The sequence below is a fragment of the Nothobranchius furzeri genome, chromosome 3 (genome assembly GCF_043380555.1).
Source record: "Nothobranchius furzeri strain GRZ-AD chromosome 3, NfurGRZ-RIMD1, whole genome shotgun sequence".
Classification (NCBI taxonomy): Eukaryota; Metazoa; Chordata; class Actinopteri; order Cyprinodontiformes; family Nothobranchiidae; genus Nothobranchius; species Nothobranchius furzeri.
The window spans coordinates 76689842-76707062 of NC_091743.1; the positions used below are offsets into that span (position 1 = coordinate 76689842).

A 17221-nucleotide genomic window follows, 5' to 3' on the forward strand; every position below is an offset into this window, starting at 1 on the left:
CCAGATGTGTCGCTGGCATGCCCATCGCTGACAGAGCTGTGTGTGCCGCTGCCAATGTGGAGCCTCACAAAAACAATAGAATTTTTCTTTTTCTTTTTTGCAACCGTGCTGGAGCGCAACTGGAAGCTCACCGGTCTGGGCTGAAATGCTACTGACCAGGAAAAAGAGCAAAGCTGCAAACAGCAGCGACACGATTACATCGATGCTTGGTTGCCTGGAGCAGCTGAATCAATTACAAGCTCCCTTTTGTTCCGAATTAGCCCCTGCTTCCATTTTTCTGAGAGTTTTCACAGCTGCAGTGCTGCACACTGTCTGCACCACGGTAATGACACAATTCAATCCATGCAGCATCCAGGAAGTTGTTTCCATGCACAAAGGGCTAATGAGAGCTTTATGGGCATCGGCCAGGGTCATATTTCCATACGAATGTTCTGTCTACTTTAGCATTGTTATGCTAAACTTTGTGCAGTAGTTTTTCAGTGATTTGCAGAAAAACATTTCATTTCAGGTCTTTTATTTTTTTAAATAAATACCTGTGGAAGTGAGGTTTTGTCGTCATCTTGATCACTTTGACCCACAAGAGGTGAGATGAGACGCCTCAGACCGCTGAGCCTCACATCCATAAAGCTAATCAGACAGAAGATGAGGTCAGAGCAGGATTTATGAATTTCTCTTTACTACCTTGTAAAAACACATCACTACTCATTAACCCATGAGAAAAACTTTGCTCTCCTTTGTAGCGGTTCTGATCACGTGACGGCCGAGCCCAGCTGTTTAAAAGGAGGCCTGGGGAAGGAGGGAAAGCAGACGCACTCAGCTGAACATCTGCTTGGAAGAGCTGGAGACAACCAGGTTGCAAAAGAAGCTTCTGCCAGTTGTCACCATGAAGGCCACGCTCGCCACTGTTGCCCTCCTCATCATGGCTCTCGGCTTCACCTGCGAAGCTGTGCAAGTTGAGGTAAGTTCTTGTTCTTTTGGAGTTTTGCACGACTGATGCACACGTGATAAGAGTTCCAGGCTGAATGATGACATTTCTGCTCATTAGAGAAAGGGAAATCTTGTAAGTGAAAACCATTTGACTTCCACAGCAGGAAAAAGTCACATTTCGTTGTGATTCTGAAACCTGATTGTAGTGACTTCACACTTTCTAAATTTAAATAATGAGCTATTTCTGACTACTAGACTTCCTTCTTCCTGCAGGAAAATGGTTTGTCTTTCTCCCTGGAGGCCGTCAAGAGGCTCCAGGAACTTGCAGAGAGCAGAGTGGTGACAGGACAACAAAGCCCGCGGCTCCAAATGAACACCTTGTCCTTCTGTGCTGAACCTATGCTTCCACAGGAACTGCTGCCTCTCTGCAAGCAGAGAGGAGGGTCTGCATCCCTGATCAGACTAGGTGAGAGGATAATCGACCTGTTTGAGTTTTAGGAAACCACATAAGATCACGAGAACTAAAATCCTGTGGACTGAAGCAGAAATGTGTTTCTTGTCTTTATTTCAGCTGCACTTCCCATGGACGTGTGTGAGATCTGCGCGTTTGCTGCCTGCACCGGCTGCTAAACACAAGCTGCCAGCCTAAAATATCTCGCCTTGCTTAGCAATACTTGTTTTCCCCCTGTCATTGTTTAAAACCCATTCAGAAAATATCTAATTATTTATCCACAGCAAGTCAGAGGCATCATCAAGTCGTCTGACTCATTTTTAACAGCTGTTTCACCAAAACTGGGCCTAAATTAGTCAAATCTGAGAGGAAAGTTCTGAACGCTGTTACTTTTTGTACCTTTTTATTTTCCATGCAGACACATCTTTATTAAAACTGTTTATGTTTGGATTTAATTATGTTTGTTACAGATTTCTTGCCTTATATTATTTCTTGCCTTATATATTTAAAGATTTTTTCGTCTTTTTTTTCTTTTTTATTATTATTATTTTAAATAAAAAGCTTTTTCTGATCAACTGAATGTACTTTGTGCTCTTTCAAAGAAATGCAGCACTTAATAATAATAATAAAAATAAAACAGCGCCTTTCAGGACACCCAAGGACACTTTACAACAATGGGGGAAAAAAATAATAAAACAAGATGAACAGTACAGAAATATGTAAAAACACTAGGATGTTAAAATTTAAAACAATGTATTAAAACTATGTGGTAAAAGCCTGTGTGAAGAGGTGGGTTTTGAGTTATGATTTGAAAAGTGCGAGAGAGTGGGTGGTACGTAGATCAGGGGGCAGAGAATTCCAGAGGTGGGGAGCAGAGCGGCTGAACGCTCTACTCCCCATGGTGACAAGGCGAGCGGAGGGAGCCGAGAGTTGAGGAGCAGTAGAGGAACGAAGAGCGCGGACAGGAGTGGTGATGCGAATGAGATCAGAAATATAGGATGGAGCCAGGTTATGGAGAGCTTTGAATGTGAGGAGCAGAATTTTGAAACTGATTCTCTGTTTATTGGGCAGCCAATGAAGTTGTTGCAGGATGGGGGTGATGTGATGAGATGAAGAAGTCCTAGTGATGACACGTGCTGCAGCATTCTGGAGAAGCTGCAGTTTACGGAGGGATTTGCTTGGGAGACCAAAGAGAAGTGTGTTGCAATAATCAACTCGCACCCCTTGTTCCTGCAGTCAGGGCTACATTTTTAATTAAAGTCACAATGTGTAGGTTTTACCATTAATCTCTGGAAATATCCATCGAAATGTTGTTGTAAATGAATGAAATGATGCCCGGTGTTATACAAATATTGGCGGTTTCATAACAAATAACCATAAAAATCTGTTCCAAAATATATGGGAGCGGGTCTACGTCCCAATCTCAATACCCACACTGCGCCCTGTGGACTTCAGCAAAGTGCACCTGGTGAAAGTGTGTGCTAAGGCTTCGAGTGCGTAGTGCACAAGTGTGCAGACGATTGCAGAATTGAGACGGGGAGCACTGTGTCATCGATCACAACGCATGCTGGGATGTTGGTCGCTGTGATACTTTTTTCAAAAACCTTTATCAACAACTTTTAAACAAACAGCGAAACAGTTATTTGAAATAAATTTACATTTATTGTTGCTCTGTCTAAAAGTTTTAGAGCATCAACTACTCATCCTAAAATGAACAAATTTCATTAGAAAATACACATTTTCAGAAAAGGAACTTGAGCCTTTTCTCCCGCAGCAATGACTTGTGTGTAATATCCTTGCTCGAGGTCCATATCACTGCAGACTTGGGTGAACTGCAGATTAAGGGTGCAATGGGGGCGTGGCCAACTTCCACACCTGAGAATCGGGACACCCTATGCACTCGCACCCCTGGCTGGGAACGTGCAATTGAAGGGCTAACAGGCCCATAAAGGAGTATTTCCCTTATTGTGGGATCTAAATAGGATACAACTGCCATTGTTAATACTGGTATTAAAATGTGACATGACTGATAATGAACTCATCAAGTAGATTCGTTTGGTGCATTTAAGATCCAAAAGAATGCATTTCAACAATAAACAGTTCTTTTGATTCATTACTACTGTCAAGCAATCAAGTCTTATTAAATTCACTTTAAACATTCATTGTTTTATGATTGTGATTAATCTGTAGAGTGAGGAAATAATTGTAAAATAACAGAATAAGATTCTGTTATCATGGTTAAAATGTCCATCTTCTCCAGGAGTCTTGCAGAACAAGACAAGGGATAGCGAGGTCATACACAGTCTTCGTTTTGGTTGCAAAGCACAGTTTCTCAGGTAAATGCAGATGGCTGGAGTGTGTTATGGCACTACACTGCCTTTCTTATGCTACACAAGCATGATTATCGAGTCATCTGGGGACATTAATCAATTTCCCTCTGGGATTAATAAAGTATTTTTAAATTGAATTGAATTGAATTTCATCGCTCAGATTTGTATTCTTTTCAAATTTTAAGCACTTTTGAGCGATGGACACTGAAGAACAGACACGTTCACCGGTCTTCAATTGAATCCATTTAGTTCACCTGGCAACATAAAGTACACAGACTAGTAAACACCCCACCCCCCTGCAAAACCCAGTAAACATTCACAATAAACCATGTACTGAACTAAAAATGGCCTTTTCAAATGTCCTTAAAAAGCTCTATGGAGAATCATCTTTGAATCTACATATTCTAAACAAACATAAAAGCTGCTTAAACACTTGATTTATCTTTGCTTCAGCGTGGAAGTGTGAACACACATCGGGTAGAGCTGGTGGGAAACGTCGACATTTGTGACATTATGTAAACAGACGGATGACATGCAAGTCCTCATCATGTTGGCGGTTCTGCTTTTTATCCGTGAGAAGAATATGTGTGCATGGGTAAATGGGATTTATTGGGAGGCGTGTCGGTCTGAATCCCAGTCAGGCCTGGATTATGATGATGGAATGAACGGTAAACATGTTCAAGGAGGAGAGGCTGTACAAACAAGAAGATGGCCCAAAACACTCGCAGTGTGTTCCGGTGGCGGCCATGATCCCGCCAGTCATCTTTGTTTATAAATCACTCAATGATCCACCGTAGAGCTTTATAAAAGAGGCCAAGCGTGAACAAGGACCACAGAGGAAACGCCTTCATTCATCCAAACATGAGAGCGTTTTGTGCTGTTCTTGTTTTGGTGTGTGTGTGCAGGGGAGCTCTGAGTGTGCAAGTCCAGGTGAGTTTTTAGGCTCTTTACTTACTGATGTCTCCGTTTTGACATTAAAACATGACTTAATTAGCAAAATCCATTGTTTTGAAAGTTGAAAAGGTGAAGAAAGCAAATTTTATTTAACATTCTGTGTCTTTTTTATCTTGTAAATCCAAACTCAAGTTCATAAAAGCAGCATGCAAAACCCTACAAACAGAAACTGCTGGTCTCCACGCACGTAGACCATCTGGACTGTGTAGTCTTTTATGTTCTCTGCCTTAATCGTGAACTTTCCCCTGCAGGTTGGAGAGAGGAGTTTCCCTTTGGAAGCAGTGAAGGCGCTGAAGGAGGTGATGGATCTGAATGACAACGTTAACCCTCGCCTTGCAGACACGAGCACCACGGCGGTTTGTTCCCACCCTCTTCTGCCTCAGGTGTTCCGGTCCGTGTGCCAAGGGAAGGGGGCGGGACTCATTTTCTCCAGACTGGGTAAGACTGAGCCAAAGGGGGATTCGAACAAACACGAAACAGGCATTTATTAGTATTAAATGGCACAGCCTCCTCTCACCAAGCTGTAGCTAATATATATGTTTTGGCCTCATATAAATGCTAATGAGACGTGCATTCATCTCTGGAGGCGGGCTGTGGATGGTGTCACATGGAAGAAGGTATTTTGGCTGATGATAGACGTATCATCACAATCAGACTGAGTTTACATCTCATTACAGCATGCGTGAACAACTATATAGGCTGCATAGAAGGAGCACTTGTACTTTCATCATCCAGAGAAGGGACCAGGCCTTCTTTTTTCTCCTTTTTATAAAGATGCACGTGGTAAAAATAAATCCACATCACCGTAAATGCTTCTGAACGAAGCAAACCTTTGAGTAAATATAATATTAGTTCTCTTTCATGGATTTGACATTAGTGAAAAATCACTTGCTGCATTTAACTGCACCAAAGCAAACTAGCAACACATACAAATCTATCATGAATGTAACTTTATTGTCTTTTTTATCTAAGCCATTTCACTATTACCATACCAAAACCAAGTTTATTTATAAAACACATTTAAAAGCAGCATGACAACTGACCAAAGTGCTGTACAGTAGTAATAAAAGGAAAAACCCCAAGATAAAAACAAGATAAAGATCATATGAGATAAAAGGGATAACCTAAAAATTTCAAAGAAACATACTAGAGTAAAAAAACAAAAAGTCACAATAAAAACATTAAAAAAAATAACAATAAAAGCTTGGTCATTGATCAAAAGCTAAATGACTATTCCTTGTTTTGCTTTTTCCATTAAAGAGGAAAAAGCTACTCACATGATTTTTAACCTTTACCTTTAACCTTTACCTTGATCATTTAGGCTCAACGGTCCTTAGAAACAGATTCACACACATTCTGAAGTTGCTCGACTGCTTTCCTAGAGCTCGATGTTTAAACGTTGTAATTTCTGCACCATAAAGACTGGAATGATGATGGCAGAGAAGGGGATTATTGGGTAGATTAGCAGGCAGTCTTTCAGGGCCAATAACCCTCATTAGTCTCAGAAACACACTCGTCTGTGTCCTGAAATGGAGACTGATCAGTTTTGAGTGACAACTTTTTTTTCTTTGGCTTCTTACAGTGTACATCACCATGTCTCTTGATCTTTGTGAAGTGTGTGCTAATCCCTCCTGCTACGGATGTCTGGGCTGAAGCTACCGTCAGACACTAGAACACCAGCTGAGATTGTCATAAAGGAGTTTTCTTCTACAGTTTGTGTGCACAACAAGCCCTGATCACCCATAAATCAGCAATAGAAAATCTTGTCATGCCTCTTGTCTTGCCTCTGCTCTTCCTCCTCTATCTGCTTCCTCTTCAGCACATCCTGAGCTCCTTCAAAGGAATCTCCTAAAATCTTTATGCAGGTGACATCCAAGTGTACATCTCCTTTAAGCCCCATGAGATGTCTAAGCTGCAGCTGTTACATACCTGCTTAGACACTATTAAAACCTGGATGGCTGGGAGCTTTCTTCAGCTGAATGAAGATAAGACTGAGATCCTCATCTGTGCCCCAGACAAGCTGGTTCTCAAATTCAGAGACTCTCTTGGTCAGCTTGCTTCCCACACCAAACCTCCTGTCAGGAATCTTGGTGTGACCTTTGACCCAGCTCTCACACTGGATTCTCATGTCAGTTCTCTTGTTCACTCTTCCTTCTTCCATCTCAGGAACATTGCTAAGCTGAGTCCCATTCTGTAACTCTCTTTTCACGTGTCTGAGCAGAACCTCCCTGAACCGTCTACAGGTGGTTCAGAATGCCTGTGCTCGGCTTCTGACCAAGTCCCCCAAATACACCCACATCACCCCGCTTCTCCTCCAGCTTCACTGGCTGCCAGTCAACTTCAGGGTTCATTTCATATCCTGGTTCTGGTCTATAGGGCCTTACATGGACAAGTGCCATCTTACATTGGTGGTCTTCTTAGTTCCTACACCCCCAGCAGGTCCCTGAGGTCCAGTGATCAAAGCCTACTGGTTGTGCAGCACCAGGCTAAAGACCAAAGGTGACAGATCATTTGCTGCTGTGGCCCCCAGACTCTGGAACTCTCTCCCCCTGAGCCTGAGATCAGTGGACTCAGTGGACTCCTTTAAAAAGCAGCTGAAGACTCACTGGTTCAGGCTTTTGTATGATCTTCTTCACCACTCTCTCTTTATTCTGCTCTCCCCACCTATTCCCCTTTCCTCAGGATCCAGGGATTCCCCTCTTATCTATTCACTCTCTCTCTTTTTTTATATTTTTTTAATCACAATTGTCTATTTTTTTGCTCATGTTAAATATATTTTTAACGATTTTTTTAATTCTTTTTGATATTTTTACATTTTTTTGTTTTTGTGAACCACCTTGTGATTTTTATCTTGAGAGGCGCTATAGAAAAGATATTTTCTTCTTCTTCTTCTTCTTCTTCTGAATAGTTACATAGAAATCTTATTGATGTTTATGATGATTTGCTGTAGTTTATTAAAAGTCTAATTCAAAATCATGTTGTTTGTGTCACTTCAGCTAAATAGAAAACTTTTATAAATAAATGGAATTCAATTCAATTCAAAAATACTTTATTAACCCCAGAGGGAAATTATAGTTTCAGTACACACAATTCTGAGATCAGACATACATACATAGACACTTGACAAGAATTGGTGACTGTGGTCATTCGCAACCCAAGTCGCGCTACCGTAATAGATCAAGAGGGTTTATATGATTGAGTCAGGTGGAGGGGAAAAAAGGCACTTCAGAGTTACCCTCCACAGAGGGCAGTTTTGCTATGCAAAAAAACACCTCAGACAGAAATGCAACAGACTTCAGACATTACACAACATAAGTGTCCACTAGGTGGGGAGGTAGGGTTGGGACTCTCCTCACTTCAGTGCGTGCAGCCACATGGAACAGCACTCATCACCTCTGTTTGGACAGGGGAAGGAGATTAATGGGTTGAAGAGCACAGTGACTCCTAGATACGGTTCCACGGCCTTCACCGGTCACAGTCCCGCCCAGGCTGGGATAGGGAGAAAGAGTTGCCATGGCGACGGCAGCATTCCACATTTCTTCTGAGGGGAGTTTACACTTCAGCCTCACAGGCTCCAAGGGCACCAGATTCAGATAAAAATTGTTTTGGGAAAGACAGAGATAATTTCCTCTCTGCCTTAGTGTTCTGTTGGTCTACAACCCCTCTAGATCCAATAATGGTGTAATTAATCCATCCCAATCCGTGCTGCCCCATCCACTCACTCCTTGATGGTATCCATCTTTTGTGCCAGAACCTGAATCTCAGCCAAAGTTCCAAGCTTACGACTCATGTCGACAATTATATGTCGACGTGTGTTCACAGCACGATGCATTCCGTCCCTGAGCTCCAGGATTGAGCCAATATTCCTCGAAAGCTTGCTAATTTTCCGGTAAGCCAGGTAACCGCTCAGGCCAAACAGCAGGAACCCCGACACCAAAACGACGAATATCCAAACGTCTTCAGAATCCTCTACAGCCAGTTGAGAGAGGCATATCAGGTTCCACTGTTTCCAGGAATCCATGATATACCCAGCTGACTCTGTCCCAGAGGGGCATCCGGGAGCCCCTTCTCCTGTTCTCATCGTTGAAAATTTTTTGCCAATCGCGTTGAAAGACCAACTGACCAGATCCACTTTTAATAATTTCCAGTTTCCAGAAAAGATGCAGAAAGAGTCGTGCATACAAGACACAGGACAGGACAAAGAGCCTTGGGATAAGGAGAAGAGGGAGAGGAGAAAAAAGTGTTTGTACTCTCTGAGAACCGGAAGAAGAATTATGACTGTATTACTAGCCTGACTATAAAATATTCACACTGGATGAAATTTAATTATTCTTCTTTTAATGTGTATTCTTCACCCACTGATCTATAAATTCACCACAGATTAACTCAGTCGTGAGGTCTTGCTTTTAGCAGCTTCGTCGCCTTACTCGCCTCAGACCAATCTTGAAGCAGATGCATTTGGAGTCAGTCATACATGCTTTCATTACCTCTCGCCTGGACTATTCAAACACCCTCCTAGTTGGTGCTCCAATCTCTACCCTGAATTGGCTGCAGGTCGTCCAGAATGCTGCTGCCAGGTTCTTGACAAATACGCACCGACGTAGCCATATTACCCCTGTCCTGGAAAGTCTTCCCTGGCTCCCTGTCATTTTCCGAGTTCAGTTTAAGTTATTGACTTTTGTCTTTAAAGCACTCAACGACCTGGCATCTCCGTATCTCTCTGACCTGCTCACTCCCTATGTACCCACGCACACGTTGAGGTCGGCTGACCTCCTGCTGCTTTGCACTCCCCAGATACGTTACATATCACGGGTGAACGAGCATTTGTACATGCTGCCCCAAAGCTGTGGAACTCTCTACCTGTTGTAGTTTGACAGGCTCCATCATTGACGGTTTTTAAATCTCGTTTAACCCTCTGGGGTCCATGGACGCGTATACGAGTCTTTTGAACAGGTCTCATTTGGGACGCTGTAGCAGCAAGACTCCACCTCCCTGAGTTTTGATTTCAATTCAGCTTTAAAAAGGAGATTATAAACTACACCCCAGTTTTTAAATTTTGTTAATAGGCAACGTAAAAGCAGAGTTATACTAAACTAAAAAACAACCTATTTTTAGCATTTAGTACTTTTCTTCTTTCTCGTCTTTTTTCACTTGGTGAGTGATATTTGGTCTATAGTTCATGTTGAATGTTAACATTTGTTTTGGTTCCTTAAATGTTAGGGGTTTAAGAGAATCTGTTAAAAGAAAAGCCTTATTTTTGTACTGCAAAGTTAAAAAATCAAACGGTATTTTCCTACAAGAGACTCATTCATCTGATAGTGATGTATCTTTTTGGTCAAACCAATGGGGCAGCAAAATCTTATTTAGCCATGGCTCAACAAGGTTGGGGGGTGTAGCAATTTTATTCAATAACTTTCCTGGGGATCTTGTAATACAACGAACTGATTTGAATGGTCATTGGTTGATTGCTGTAATGAGAGTTGAAAGTTTGTTTTTCATTTTAGTCAATGTTTACGGATATAATAATGAAAGTCAGAATAAAAATATGTTAGAAGATATAACTTTAAATATTTCTGAGTAAACTTATGGAGTTGCAAACTAAATTAGATCAGCTCTACCTAAATAAAGCAGAAGAAGCTTTTGTGCATTCACGCGCTAAATGGATTGAGGAGGGGGAAAGAAATTCCTCATATTTTTTTAATTTAGAAAAGAGCAGACAGAAAAGAAATCTTATATCTTCCCTATTAATTGATGGCATTGAATGTGACGACCCTAAAATCTTGGAAAATGAAACTTATACATTCTATTCTAATTTATACTCCTCACAGTTCTCCCAAGCAGATTGCGATGCCTTTTTTGATCAAATAGATAATCTGATCCCTAAAATTGATTAATCATTTATAGGGATGGGTACCTTTGACATTTGAATCGATTCGGTACTAATTCCCGGTACCTACGAATCGATAACGGTACTTAATGGTACCAATTTTCAATACTTTTGAGTGTTTATTATTTTAATTCTCTTTTATAATTAAATATATATTTTTCTCAATATGTAACAATATTTGATAAATATCACGATAAATAACATTCAACTGTTTGTATTTTAACATTGTCCTTGTAGTTTTATAAGCTGATAATTAAACTGAAGCAAACATCTTTACTGTGAACTAAATTTACTGTGTATCTTCATTCCTTTTGCCGTCTTTTTTCATTTGATTTTTCCTACTGGGAAGTTAGAATTTCCGAGGAGAAAGTGAACGCACCATTAGCTGATAACAACAGTGGCAATGGAAACTAACATATCAAGCTACGTTATCTTAAACAGTTTATTTAACTGCTGGAGCAGATTAAAATGATGATGCCTCACACTTAGATCGTTGTCACTGGTTTCATCTTCACCCAATCACCCGTCGCATTTAGTAAAGTGAAGCCAAACTTTAGAGCGCGTTCATGTTCTTCTAGTCAGAAATTCGGAGTTCCGAGGAGAAAGCGAACGCACCATTAGCGAAACGGAAGCTAACATATCAAGCTAACGTTATCTTAAACATTTTATTTACCTATTGGTGCAGATTGAGATGAGGATGTCTCACTTAGATCATTGTCGCTGGTTTCATCATCACCCAGTTACCCATCCCATTTAGTGAAGTGACCCAAGCTTTAGCGTGCATTCTTTCCACCATGCTGCTCTGTTTACAACTGGCTCGCAGCGAGCGATGACATAACGCTCTTACGCATGCGCAGCTGTCTTGGCAAGTTCTCGTTATGAAGGACGGGTACCGAAACGAGGCACTGTTTGAAATGACGTGAATTGGTCCTCGGTCGGTACTATGGAATTCGGTCGGTACTTTAAAAAGTACCGAATTCGGTAAGGAATTTTGTGAATCTGTAGCCTAGTGAACTAGACCAAATTCTTGCTTTGCAAAGTTTGGTCTAGGCATGCTCCATTGGAACCTCAGCAGCTCCTACCAGGACTCTGGCTAGCCAATCACAGCTCTCTAGAGGGGTTTCAAACACACTAAGAGCTGTGATTGGTCCATAATGGTGGGCCAATCATAGTGCTCTATCTGCTTAGTGAACAAATCACAGAGCTTTATCCGCTTTGTGGGCCAATCAGGGCACTCTATATGCCTGGTGGGTGGGATGATGCCTCGTCTCGTCTCGTCTTCCTCCGCTTATCCGGGTCCGGGTCGCGGGGGCAGCATCCCAATTAGGGAGCTCCAGGCCGTCCTCTCCCCGGCCTTGTCCACCAGCTCCTCCGGCAGGACCCCAAGGCGTTCCCGGACCAGATTGGAGATGTAACCTCTCCAACGTGTCCTGGGTCGACCTGGGGGCCTTCTGCCGGCAGGACATGCCCGAAACACCTCCCCGGGGAGGCGTCCAGGAGGCATCCTGACCAGATGCCCAAACCACCTCAACTGGCTCCTTTCGATCCGGAGGAGCAGCGGTTCTACTCCGAGTCCCTCCCGAATGTCCGAGCTCCTCACCCTATCTCTAAGGCTGAGCCCGGCCACCCTACGGAGGAAACTCATTTCGGCCGCTTGTATCCGCGATCTCGTTCTTTCGGTCATTACCCAAAGCTCATGACCATAGGTGAGGATTGGGACGTAGATCGACCGGTAAATCGAGAGCCTGGCTTTCTGGCTCAGCTCCCTCTTCCCCACGACAGATCGGCTCAGCGTCCGCATCACTGCAGACGCCGAACCAATCCGCCTGTCGATCTCCCGATCCCTCCTACCCTCACTCGTGAACAAGACCCCGAGATACTTAAACTCCTCCACTTGAGGTAGGACCTCTCCCCCGACCCGGAGGTGGCAAGCCACCCTTTTCCGGTCGAGAACCATGGTCTCAGATTTGGAGGTGCTGATCCTCATCCCAGCCGCTTCACATTCGGCCGCGAACCTACCCAGCAAGAGCTGAAGGTCAGAGCTGGATGAAGCTAGGAGGACCACATCATCCGCAAAAAGCAGAGACGAGATTCTCCTGCCACCAAACTCGACACACTCCACACCACGGCTGCGTCTAGAAATTCTGTCCATAAAAGTGATGAACAGAACCGGTGACAAAGGGCAGCCCTGGCGGAGTCCAACCCTCACTGGGAACAGGTCCGACTTACTACCGGCTATGCGGACCAAACTCACGCTCCTCTGGTAAAGGGACTGAATGGCCCTTAACAGAAAGCCACCCACCCCATACTCCTGGAGCGTCCCCCACAGGGTGCCCCTGGGGACATGGTCATAAGCCTTCTCCAAATCCACAAAGCACATGTGGATTGGTTGGGCAAACTCCCATGCCCCCTCCATCACCCTTGCAAGGGTATAGAGCTGGTCCACAGTTCCACGGCCAGGACGAAAACCACATTGCTCCTCCTCTATCTGAGATTCAACTATCGATCGGACCCTCCTCTCCAGTACCTTGGCGTAAACCTTTCCAGGGAGGCTGAGGAGTGTGATCCCCCTATAGTTGGAACACACCCTCAGGTCACCCTTCTTAAAGATGGGGACCACCACCCCGGTCTGCCACTCCCTAGGAACTGCCCCCGATGACCACGCAATGTTGTAGAGACGTGTCAACCATGACAGCCCTACAACATCCATAGCCTTGAGATACCCAGGACGAACCTCATCCGCCCCCGGGGCTCCGCCGCTGTGTAGTTGTTTGACTACCTCAGCAACTTCTGCCCCCGAGATCGGACAGTCCATCCCCAGGCCTCCCAGCTCTGGTTCCTCCTCGGAATGCGCATTGGTGGGATTGAGGAGCTCCTCAAAGTATTCCTTCCACCGTCCGACTATAGCCTCAGTTGACGTCAGCAGCTCCCCATCCCCACTGTAAACAGTGTGAGCGAGTTTCTGCCTTCCTCTCCTGAGGCGCCGGACAGTTTGCCAGAACCTCTTTGGAGCCGATCGATAGTCTTTCTCCATGGCCTCACCAAACTCCTCCCACGCCCGAGATTTTGCCTCGGCAACTGCCACTGCTGCACCCCGCTTGGCTATCCGGTACCTGTCTGCTGCCTCCGGAGACCCACAGACCAGCCACGCCCTGTAGGCCTCCTTCTTCAGCCTGACGGCTCCCCGAACCTCTGGTGTCCACCAGCGGGTACGGGGGTTGCCACCACGACTGGCACCGGCCACCTTACGACCACAGCTAGCAACAGCCGCCTCGACAATCGCAGAGTGGAACAAGGCCCACTCGGACTCAATGTCCCCCACTGCTCTCGGGACGTGGTCAAAGCTCTGCCGGAGGTGGGAGTTGAAGACCGTCTTGACAGGTTCTTCTGCCAGGCGTTCCCAGCAGACCCTCACTATGCGTTTGGGTCTGCCAGGTCTACGCGGCATGTTCTCTTGCCATCTGATCCAACTCACCACCAGGTGGTGATCAGTTGACAGCTCCGCCCCTCTCTTCACTCGGGTGTCCAAAACATACGGCCGCAGGTCAGATGATACGACTACAAAATCTATCATCGACCTGTGACCTAGGCTGCTCTGGTACCAAGTGTACCGGTGGGCATCCTTATGTTCGAACATGGTGTTCGTTATGGCCAAACTGCGGCTTGCACAGAAGTCCAATAACAAAACACCGCTCGAGTTCAGATTAGGTGGGCCGTTCCTCCCAATCACACCCCTCCAGGTCAAGCTGTCATTGCCCACGTGAGCATTGAAGTCCCCCAGCAGGACAATGGAGTCCCCTGATGGAGCACTATCTAGCACTCGTCCCAGGGACTCCAAAAAGGGTGGGTACTCTGAACTGATATTTGGCCCATAAGCACAAACAACAGTCAGGACCCGTTCCCCGACCCGAAGGCGCAAGGAAGCTACCCTCTTGTCCCCCGGGGTAAACCCCAACACACAGGCAGAGAGTCTCGGGGCTAACAAAAAGCCAACCCCAGCCCTCCGCCTCTCACCCGGAGCAACTCCAGCAAAGTAGAGTGTCCAACCCCTCTCCAGGTCTCGGGTTCTAGAGCCAATGCAATGTGTCGAGGTGAGTCCGACTATATCTAGCCGGTACCGCTCAACCTCTGCCACAAGCTCCGGCTCCTTCCCCGCCAGCGAGGTGACGTTCCATGTCCCAAAAACTAGTTTTCTTGTCCGGGGATTGGACCGCCAAGGCTCCCGCCTTGGTCTGCCACCCGATTCACATTGCACCGGACCCTTCATGTTCCTCCTGCGGGTGGTGGGTCCACAGTTGGACGAGCCCATGTATCCGGTTCGGGCTGGGCCCGGCCGGGCCCCATGGGCGAAAGCCCGGCCACCAGGCGCTCGCTCACGGGCCCCAACCCCAGGCCTGGCTCCAGGGTGGGACCCCGGTAACCCTCCGGGCCGGGTACTCCGACTCTTCGTTTTAACCGCCATGAAAGATCCTTCGAACCGTTCTTTGTCTCACCCTTCACCTAAGACCAATTTGTCATGGGAGGCCCTACCAGGGGCACTAAGTGCCCCAGACAACATAGCTCCTAGGATCATTAGGGCACTCAAACTCCTCCACCACGATAAGGTGACGGTTCAAGGAGGAGTGGGATGATGCAACAGAGTGAAACAAGAGTATGTCACATTCATTGTCCAGTGGAATGCGGAGATCATTTGAAAGACAACGGTAGAACCCGCCCCACAACCGAGAGCCATCAATGGAGCGTGGCCAGACTAAATAATACATTTATTTAGTCTGGCTTGCCAGGCTAGTGAATCTTACCATAGAATCGAAGAGTTGGATACATCTATTAAGAAAATGGCGCTTAATAAATCCCCTGGTCCAGATGAGCTTACAGTTACTTTCTTCCAATTTTTTTGGAAAGACGTAAGGGAAATCTTATTCAAAGCTATACTGGCTGTTATTGAAAAGGGAGAATTGATGTCTAGCATGAAACAAGGATTAATTACATTAATTCCTAAACCAACCAAAGATAAACGACAATTGGATAACTTAAGGCCCATAACGTTATTAAATACAGATTATAAAATGTTCTCCAGCTCAATTGCAACAAGGCTTAAACAAGGGGTTTCAAGTATAATTAGTGAGACACAATCAGACTTTTTGAAAGACAGGAACATTCACAATAATATCAGATTGGTTTTAGACTTACTGGACTACAATGATCTAATTAGTGATGACAGTTTTATTCTTTTCTTGGGCTTTTATAAAGCTTTCGATTCAGTAGAACATCCTTTTATTTTAGAAACACCAACTCGATTTGGATTTGGGGATAAATTTAGGAAGATAATAGATATACTGTATAATGATATAAATAGCTCTGTGTTGTTATGGCAATGGTAAAAGATTTAGCGTTAAAAGAGGAATTAGGCAAGGGTGTGGATTGGAAGCTCTCCGCTGTTATTCATATTGGTTGTGGAGATGCTCGCAATTCTAATTAAAAACAGCAATGTTGCTGGAATTGAGTTTATGGATAATTCTTTAATAATTAGTCATCTTGCAGATGACACTACTCTTTTCTTAAAAAATGAACATCAGATTCCCCTTTAAACAAATAATCACTACATTCTCAAAAGCTTCAGGCTTAAAATTCAATTTAAATAAATGTGAACTATTGGCATTAAAGGAATGTCATTCACAATTTTTGTACGATATACAGGTAAAGAAGGAAGTAAAATATTTAGGCATCACAACTTCAAAAGATCACAAAGTCTTAGAAAAAGTAAATATTTCAGATAATGTTGACAAATGTAAGACAATATTAAATAAGTGGTTACAAAGGGACATCACAATTTTTGGAAGAATATTGTTAACCAAAACGGATAGTTTATCTAGATTTATATATCCAGCTTATTTTTTTATCAATATCACATGAAGTTATTACAACAATTAATAGCTTAAACTTTAATTTTATTTGGAGAATTAAATGTCATTATATATCTAAAGATGATTTGGTTAAACCATACATTGAAGGTGGTGGAAACACAATTGACTTTGATGTAATGAATGGTGTTTTGAAACTTAAATGATTAAAATCCTTCCCAAATAATCCACACTCCATTTGGTTTTTTATACCAAGTAAGGTCTTTAACACACTGGGGGGTATTGATTTTCTTCTCAAATGTGATTTTGAAATTACTAGGCTACCTATTAAACTCTCTGCATTCCATAAACAGGTCCTTCTTTATTGGAAATGTTATTTAAACATAATTTCACTCCACATAATAGCCCAATTTGGAACAATAGATATATGCTAATGAATAGAAAATCTATTTTTATCCAAGACTGGTTATCAAAAGGTGTTTGGGCAATTGCCCATTTTGTAGATAAAGAAGGACATGTTCTAGAACATCAAGATTTTTGCCAAAAGTTTAATATCCAATGTTCTAAAAATAAATTTAATCGGGTTATAAAATCCATTCCACTGTCACTTAAAAACATAGTTGTAAATGATATAATATATTCTGACATCTCCCCTAGGTTAAGATAACTATGTATAGATGATACTCGATTTTGTGATGTTAAATGCTATAATAAGTTTGTAAGATCTTCATTAAGGTGTCTTTATTATCCAAATTTACTTAGACGTAATTACATATTAAAAGATTTTCAAAGGGAAGAAACTGAAAAAATA

At 43.5% G+C, this 17221-nt stretch overlaps 2 protein-coding genes across 2 annotated transcripts; both read left to right on the forward strand.

The window, feature by feature from the left end:
- Positions 1-788: 788 nt before the first annotated feature.
- Positions 789-1953, forward strand: si:ch211-220m17.5 (guanylin family protein). The gene is made up of 3 exons (XM_015958400.3): positions 789-958; positions 1201-1393; positions 1499-1953. Exons 1-3 carry the CDS (start codon positions 884-886, stop codon positions 1555-1557), a joined length of 327 nt encoding a protein of 108 aa, XP_015813886.1. The 5' UTR covers positions 789-883; the 3' UTR covers positions 1558-1953.
- Positions 1954-4507: 2554 nt separating this feature from the next.
- LOC107384886 (guanylin) lies at positions 4508-6434 on the forward strand. The gene is made up of 3 exons (XM_015958399.3): positions 4508-4638; positions 4914-5100; positions 6245-6434. The coding sequence occupies exons 1-3, from the start codon at positions 4570-4572 to the stop codon at positions 6313-6315; spliced, it is 327 nt and encodes a 108-aa protein (XP_015813885.3). The 5' UTR covers positions 4508-4569; the 3' UTR covers positions 6316-6434.
- The last annotated feature ends 10787 nt before the right edge of the window (positions 6435-17221 follow it).